General features: G+C 39.3%; 2 protein-coding genes across 2 annotated transcripts; both read right to left on the reverse strand.

The window, feature by feature from the left end:
• Positions 1–2,451: 2,451 nt before the first annotated feature.
• On the reverse strand, positions 2,452–2,886 carry LOC149005487 (uncharacterized). Its single transcript, XM_089135921.1, has one exon. The coding sequence runs from the start codon at positions 2,884–2,886 to the stop codon at positions 2,452–2,454; it is 435 nt and encodes a 144-aa protein (XP_088992047.1).
• A 3,689-nt stretch (positions 2,887–6,575) lies between these two features.
• LOC149005488 (uncharacterized) lies at positions 6,576–7,262 on the reverse strand. Its single transcript, XM_089135923.1, has one exon. It carries the CDS (start codon positions 7,260–7,262, stop codon positions 6,576–6,578), a length of 687 nt encoding a protein of 228 aa, XP_088992049.1.
• Between the last annotated feature and the right edge of the window lie 1,716 nt (positions 7,263–8,978).

Below are 8,978 nucleotides of genomic sequence, written 5' to 3' on the forward strand. Positions count from 1 at the left end.
TCTAGTCACCATGGCTTTACAAGTCTTTCCCACAGACGGCACCAAATGATGCGTTCAAAATCTGCTCAGCCCTTAGATCTCCTCCTCGTGATGACCTGCAAAATGAAAGCGTCAGATGTGGCCCGACCGTGGGGGTCGGGAGTCCACCTCCGAAGGCTAAGTCAGTTGATGAACTTAATCACAAACGGTTCTGCTAGAAGCACAGAGCTAAGGAATGAAGAACTGGGAAAGGTGATCTAGATCGTAAGCCGCTAATAGTTTAAGTCTATCAATATGTATCTGAACCTGAGTCTCAGATTGTGTCTTTTCGATCCCCTCACCTCGTATGGTAGTGAGGTTTATATAGAGTGTACCTTCGAATCTCCTTCGTTGGATGCACTTGAGCCTTCTTCGGGTAGTCGTTGGATCTTAATAGATAGATCCGTTGAGCAACAGACTTCTACTAGTTTGGACTAGTAGAGGACTCCTGAGATAACTCTTTAGGTTATGCGATGATTATCCCTTCGATAATGATTAGCCGCAGCCGTCAATTCGAGTCTGCCATCATTAGGGTAATTACCCTAATCCATAAGTAGGATTAGGGCGTGCTTGTAGCTGAATCAGTTTTCTTCTTCAGCAAGCCATCTTCTGGATCCGGTTCGCTCGGGAGCGAGTCGGTTCCCTCTGCCTCGACCGGGGTCGAGGGTCGAACCAGGTATGAACCCGGTTTGATCATAATTTCTCCGTATCAGATACATATGTTTGGGAAAAATTTGTTGGCCTAATTGGTTGGGGTTTTTTTGTGGAGGGGGGGGGGGGGCCCCCAAATGGTTCGGGTTCGCCTCTTAAGGGGGGGGGGGGGGGTGTGTGGGGAGAAATGTGGGTGGACCCGGCCCTGCGTGCTCTGGGGGCGGGGGCTTTGGGGTGTTTTGTTTTTTTTTTTGATATGTTTCTTTTTAGATTTGAAAAATATGTGGGTTTGGGTGTGTTTATATAAAATAAAAAATATAATATTAAAATTTTTTTTTTTTGTGTTTTATTCTTATTTCGGTTTCACCTCCCCTTCGGATGCAAACTTTTTCTTAAGTAAATAATAGAGTTCAGCTGCTTGCAGGGGCAGAACCAGGATTGAACATTGGGGGGAGAATAATGAGTCTAGATCACCTCTCTGTTGAACGAGCACTAATGTCTTTTCAGCATACATATTACGTGGGCCAATGCGAGACCTACTGTGAGTCCCATCTCATAATATTTTATTATATTTCGACGTGGAGTCCACAATAAAAATTTAGGTTAATTAATAGGAAGACTAAAATATAGATAACACAATTATGAGTAAATTATAAAAAATATATTAAAATAAAGCATAGGGGCTAAAAGTGTGGGAGAAAAACTTAAAAAAATCCGAAAGAAAAAGGTGAAAAAGAAATTGTGGGAGAAATTATAGGAAAAAAGTTAGACTTGAAGTCTATTAACTAAATATGGGATAAACACTCAATTTATCATAAATTAAGTTAAAAAAATTCAATGATTATGATTAGATATAATAATACTAATGGCAGATATTTAAACATCCAACTAATAACTTAAAATTTAAATTGCTATTAGTAGGAATCGAAACTTTTTGAGTAAGTTTAGGGAGTCAAAAATAAAATTAAATGATTACGATAAGATATGAAAATTGATGGCTGAAATTCTAAACAAAATTTAAACTTCCATTAATAGGAAATGAAATTTAAGGAGAAAGTTTAAGGAATAAAAAAAAAAAAAAATCAATGATTATGATTAGATCTGATAAAATCAATGGTTGAATTCTAACGATATTTAAATTGCTATTAGTAGAATCAAAATTTTAGGAGAAAGAAAGAACAACAAAATTTTAAAAAAAAAAATTAAATTATGCTATGAAAAGAATACCTGATAACTGTGGAGAAGATTTAGAAAACTCCAATGTCTGCTAACTGCTCCAATATTTTGTGAGACGTGTGAGAAAAAAAAAAAAAGAATAAGAGAAAAATAGAGAATAAAAGAGGAGATTCATGAGAGAATAAATAGGAATGAAAATATCAGAGAATAAATAGGGAGAAATTCATGGATCATGAGTTAGTTTTTAATTAGAATTTAACCTTTTATTCCTTAAAACTAGAGGTTTAATGATAACCATTAAATAATGATTAAGAATGACATATGTACCCATCATCTTTATCTTAAATTTATTTTTAATTTTTGGAGGGGGGCCAAATATTGGTATTTCACATATAAAGTGAGAGATAAGGAAATAATATAGAGGTGTTTAAAATTTTAAAAAATCCGGGGGGAGGGGGCATGGCCCCCCGACCCCAACATGGTCCGCCATTAGCTACTTGATAAAGCAATGTTGTAACAAAATTTGGATTGCGTGACCCTGAAAGAAATTTGCAAAATCTAACTTATCTTCAAAATAAAGCTACTTGACCACGTTACTGACCCATTTTACTGATAGTACCTTCTAAGGTTGTTTGAGTTCCATGATCGAGGGATTATTTGCCTAGTTTCTTGATCATAGAGATGGTAAGCTCCTGGGGCGACTTGCTGTATTGTTATGTATGGCTCTTCCCAATTTGGAGAGAGCTTCCCTTGGTTGGTCTGATCTGAAGCTGATGTTCGACGAAGTACGAGTTGTCCAGGGAAGAATATCCTCGTTCTTACTTTTGCATTATAATAAGTGGCAATCCTCCTCTGATATTCTTCTATATGATATTGAGCTTCGTCTCTTGCTTCGTCTATGAGATCAACGTTGCTATTCATTCCTTCAGTATTGGCCCCTTTGTCAAACTCTTCTTCTCTGAGGGACCCGACCTGTATTTCAATAGGTACTCGGGCTTCCGCTCCAGAAGCGAGCCTAAATGGTGTTTCTCCTGTGGTCATCCTTGCAGTTATTTGGTATGACCATAGAACACCGGGTAGTTCATCGACCCATCGACCTTTCATCTGGTCGAGCCTTTCCTTCAAGCCATCGAGCATAATTCTGTTAGTGACTTCAACTTGGCCATTTTGAGGGTATGCTACTGAGGAAAGATGATGTTCGATTCCATACTCCTTATAGAAATTTTCAAAGATGGTATTCTCGAATTGCTTCCCGTGGTCGGTGACCAATATCTTTGGCACTTCGTACCTATATATGATATTCTGTTTTACAAAGTGCTTTATTTGATCGGTATTGATAGTTGCTAGGGGTTCTGCTTCTACCCACTTTGTGATGTAATCCACTACCACAACAAGATGTTCTCTTCCTCCAGATGCTTTAGGTAGTTTCCCTACTAAGTCTATCCCTCATCTTGCAAAAGGAACAGGTGATAAAACTGATGTTAGTGGCACAGCTTGATTGTGTGGTATATTAGCATGGACTTGACATGTGTCACATTTTTGAACAAAGTCTTTTGTATCTGCCTGCATGGTCAGCCAAAAGAATCCCTGTCTAAAGGCCTTGTCTGCTAGTGCTCGTGCTCCTATGTGTGCCCCACAAATTCTTGCATGGATTTTCCTCAAGACTTTGATTGCCTCAGTAGCTCCTAAGCATTGTAGCAATGGTCGAGTTAATGACTTTTTGTACAAATGCCCCTCTCTGAGAGTGTGCATGGAAAATCTTTGTTGAATTGTTCAAGCTTCTTTTTGATCTTCGGGAAGTTGATTGTTCTCCAAGTATTGAATGATCGGTTCCATCGAACCCTGTTCAGTGACTATTTGCATGTGGTCGATAACATAGATGCTCGGACTTAAAAGTTCTTCTAGATACACTACTGCCCTGATGATGGTCTTCTTTTGCAAGGCCGAGATAGTGCATCTGCCTGGTCATTCTCCTTCCTGGGTATGACCAATAAATCAATGAAATTTGGTCTGTATTGCTCGACCAAGCTTAAGTATTTTCCCATCCTTATCTCTTTATCCTCATACACTCCATTCACTTGATTCGCAATCAACTATGAATCGCTTTTAATTTCCAATTGCTAGATTCCTAAGGCTGTTGCTAGTCGGAGACCGACAAGGAATGCCTTGTACTCTGCTTCATTGTTGGAAGTTTTGAACTTGAAACGGAGTGCATACTTTATGATAAATCCTCCAGGGCTCTATAGCAGCAAACTTGCCCCACTTCCTTGTGGACCCATATATGTATATAATCCATCCTTCTTTTTGCTTTGGAAGTTGTTCGGCCTTCCCTTTAATGTGCTCGGGATAGTGATTTTCGACCAAAACATCGGCCAATGCTTGACCTTTAATGGTTGGTCATGGTCGGAACTGTATTTGATGCTCACTGAGTTCTACTACCCAAGTTACAAGCTGATCGGCCAGGTCTGGTCAGTGTAGTATCTTCTTCAATGGAAAGTTGTAGAATAGTGATTGGATGTGCCTGAAAGTATGGCTTGAGTTTTTGTGCTGCATTTACCAGAGCCAAAGCTTGCTTCAGGGGATCTTGTTTTAGCGTCGATTAAAACGTGGCTTATATAATAAACCGGGTTTTGAACATTATCGATTTCTTGAACTAACAAGACAATGACAACAGTTGGTGAGGTGGCCAAGTTCATAAGCAATTCTTTTTAGGAATTGGATGGACGAGCAGAGGAGGATGTGATAACTTCTCTTTCTATTCATCAAAAGGTCTCTAGCATTCTTCATTCTAGATTTCATCTTTGGAATGGGTTATACTCTTTAGGGCTTGAAGAATGGCAAACACCTTTCTCTTGATCGGGCTATAAATCTGTTTAATGCTGCTACCCGACCAGTCAAACATTGTACCTCCTTGACATTCCTTGGTGGCTTCATCTCGATAATAGCCTTTATCTTTTTTGGATTTACTTCAATTCCTCTTTGAGACACCATGAAGCCTTAAAATTTCTAGATGATACCCCAAATGCACATTTCTTTGGATTAGGCTTCATTCTGTATGTTTGGAGTACGTCGAACACCCCTACCAGGTCGTCCAGGTGGTTGGTGTTTGATGTGCTTTTGATCAACATATCGTCCACATAAACTTCCATGTTTCTTCCTATTTGGTTGGCAAAAAATTTGTTGACCGCTCTTTGAGTGGTTGCTCCAGTATTCTTTAAACCGAAAGACGTTACTTTATAGTAGTAAATGTCCCTGTCGATCATGAAGGCGGTGCACTTCTCATCATCGGGGTGCATTAGGATTTGATTATATCCTGAGTAAGCATCCATAAAGCTTAGCATTTCATGTCTTGCAGTGGCATCAATGAGAAGATCAATTCTTGGAAGAGGGTAGCAATCCTTGGGACATGCCTTGTTTAGATCAGTGTAATCCGTATACATCCGCCATTTTCCGTTAGCCTTCTTGACCATCACTGCATTTGCAAGCCAAGTAGGGTGATCTATTTGCTTTATAAAGCCGGATTGTTTTATCTTTTGGACCTCCGTTCAGATTGCCTCATGTTTTTCAATGGAGAAATTTCTTCTTTTTTGGACAACTGGAATGGCTTGAAGATCAATGCATAGTTTGTGTTCGGCTACCCTTCTGTCAATCCTTGGCATATCATCTGCTAACCAAGTAAAAACATCTGAATTTTGTTTCAGAAATTGAGTTAGCTTGATTTTGAAATCTGCTTCCTTCTCGGCACCTATGAATGTTCCTTGGCTTGGTTGATCGGGATTCAAACATATTCTTTCTAGCTTCTTGACTGGTTTGGCTCTCTGCATTGTTTCTTCATCACGATCATCTTTAACTTTGACAAACATGGTCGAGTCAGTTTTTGCTTTCTTCCTCATATAATTGATGTAACTTTGACGGCTAGTCTTTTGGTTGACGCTGCATTCTTCGATCCCATTCTTGGTCGGGAATTTCATCTTCATGTGTAATGTTGAGACCACCGCCTCTAATGCCCAAAGAGTTGATCACCCCAGTATCACATTATATGCTGACAGGTCACGAACAACCATGAAATTTATTTTATAACCCTGTCTCGAGGATGCTTTCCAATTTGATGATCTAACATGATCGTTCCTTCTGCTAGGGTAGAGGATCTTGTGAATCCGTATAGTTGAGTTCCGCAGGGGATGAGCATGTCATCACTCAACTTTAATTTTTTGAATGCTTCTAAAGATAATAGGTCGGCCGAAGAACCTGTATCTATTAGAACTTTGTGAACTTCGGTTCCTGTTATTGTAACTTTCACAACGAAGGCATCATCATGAGGAGTTTTTACTCCTTACATGTCTACGGGTGAGAAAGTGATTGGTTTTGAAGCAGTCCTTGGTATTATTTTCTCTATCTCGGTATTCCCCACATAACGTGCCTTTCGTTTGGCCTTTTTGGCTGATTCTTCTGTTGGACCCCAACACTATATAAATTGGATATGGCTTTTTTGTATTGTTTCCAAGTCTTGCTTAGTTTGGACTTTTTAGTCATTCTCTACTAGTCAACCTTGGTCTCTTTTTGTTCCTGTTTTGTTGCGGGGGAGCTCTTTGCTTTGTTCTAACATATTTTGCTAACTACCCTTGCGAGATTAACTTTTAGCATTTAGCAAGGTATATGCTCCTTTAAGGTGTTTGGTCAACTTAGATCGACCTCTTATACCCGGATTTGTGGTCGGATTTTCGCTTTGCTTATGTAGTTAGCTCCTTTTTTCGAGACTCTATGGTTTCAAATATTTTAGCTTTGTGGCAGTGCTCCAGCAGATCTGCATATGTTTCGGACATGTCTAACAAAAGACGTTCTAGGAGCCCCTCATGATTGAGTCCTTGATATAAAGCATGGAAAGCTATCTTTTCGTCGAGATTTTCTATCTGAATGGTCAAATCGTTAAATCTCCGAGATAACTTCCTGATCAACTCAGTATCCCCTTGTTTGATGGCGAACAAGTTATCCTCCATTTTCTTCGTGTTTACTCCACTTTGGAAGCGAGATAAGAATACCTGACCAAGGTGGTCGAAATTCTCTATCATATTATTCTGGAGTCCCAAGAACCATTCAGATGCTGATTTGATGATCGAGGCAAGGAAAATCCTGCACATTGCCGCTTCACTATGTCTGTACGAGGAGATGACAGATTTATAATGCATTATGTGATGCCTTGGACACTTCGTCCCATCAAACATAGTAAAAGTTGGGCACTTAAAATTTCTTAGCATCTCTGCCTTTGAGATTGCTCGGATGAATGGATCTTCCTTTAAAATTGAATATAAAGCATCCTTCCCCGAGTCTTTCAACTTCTTCAATTTTTCATCCAACTCTTCAAATCGCCTGTTCAAGTAATCAGCGTGCTGCCCAGGCAGTAATATTTTCTCCGTCATGAAAGTTACCTTTGGTCAGGAGCTACTTTCTCGATCATCAAGGTGGTCGGCTAGAGGAGGGTCCATGGACTCTACCTCACGTGGTCGGGAATGTTTCCCAACCTTTTCATTTCCCTTTTCCTGGTTTCTTTGAGATGGTCAAGACTTGTGATCGAGATTTTGTGCTCGACCTTCTTTCCATCGCATGCGCTGATCTTCTCTATTGCAATCAAGATTGATGGGAATATTTTGCGGGCCAATTTTTTGCACTATTGTTACCTGCTGACGAACACTTGACCTAATCAACTTGTTCAAGTCTAGGATTTTGCTTTTGCAATTTGTTGAATTGACCTATTGTTACGAACTGATCAGCTGGATTTTATAGGGCATCACTTTCAGGAATTTTTTCAAATCCTGGAGGGGTGTCCTCCTTGTTAATCTCCTTCTCGCCTTCACTTGATTCTTCACCTACTAACCTGCCCGACCTGATACGCGTGATGACTTTTTGATAAGTTTCCTACAGATGGCGCCAATTGTTGTTGCAGAATTCTGTTCGGTAGCACAAGCGAACAACGTGCTCGACGGGCTGTGTCGAGGTACGTCTCTGACGAGCAAGTTAACAAGGGATTGATCCAGAATAATGAATAGGAATGAAGTATTCACTATTGCTTACATTTCTCTTGTCTTTAGTCCTACTTATATAGATCCCTAGATGTTTACCTGCCCTTGGGTGACTGAGTTCTACTACAACTCTTGTTGATGATCGAGTCCTGCTTGGACTCTTGGGCCTTTGTTTGGGCTCTAGATTCCTACTCGGACTCTGGCTGATGAGTTTGCCTTGGACTCTCTTATTCGAATAACCTCTTAATCTTATCTGTTCGGTAGTTTGTTATGGTTAAAAATCTGGTCAATCTTGATGATCCATCTCCCAAGCTTTTTGTTAGGGTTGAACCGTTTATGTCCAGTCTATCAGATTAGATGTTGGTTGGACCGAGCCATGGTCGATCCAATCTTTAAATACTTAATCATTAACGAGATCCAATTGCAGCTTCAGATATGGAACTCAAAGGGATCAAATAGGAAGCAATATGCTAGATCATATAACTCTAACTCTGCATCAAACGTGTGCCATTTTGTGGATTTGAAACCATTTGACAGATAGGGGGTTATTTCTTAGAGAATGTCAAATTTTCGAGTTAACAAGGGCATTAGGGGGTTCTTTCCTTGTTTTGCACCAACAAAACAACAAAAAATGCAAAACAAGGTTGAATAGAAATAATAAAAATTGCAAAAGTAGAAACAAAATAGGTCCCAAAAAAAAAGAAGTGAAAATGTAGTGAACATGGATAGAATACATAACCAACAAGCACTTTATTTTCACTCTAAGAAATGTCCTATACCATTTAAGCCACACCTCAACTATTGTTAAATATCAGCGAAGTACTTTAAAAAAATAATAAAATACCAAGAAAACCATTACTCATCCTCTCCAACATCCCATTGCATTCTTGTTTAAATGGGAGAGCATCTAAGAATTTTTTTTTTAGGATATAATGATTCATCTCATTAAGATTCATATAACATTGTCATTTTCAGGATATGGATCATGGACTTAAATCCAAATACTCCACAATTTATTCAAGCTTTGACCTTCGGGCTATCGTACCTGCAATTCAGATTCCGGGTTAGAATTACGGGGGTTGTTACATCCCTCCCCCCTTAAAAGAAATTCCGTCC

Source organism: Hakea prostrata, chromosome 9 (genome assembly GCF_041222555.1).
Source record: "Hakea prostrata isolate BN-2017 chromosome 9, UWA_Hpros_2, whole genome shotgun sequence".
NCBI classification, from domain to species: domain Eukaryota; kingdom Viridiplantae; phylum Streptophyta; class Magnoliopsida; order Proteales; family Proteaceae; genus Hakea; species Hakea prostrata.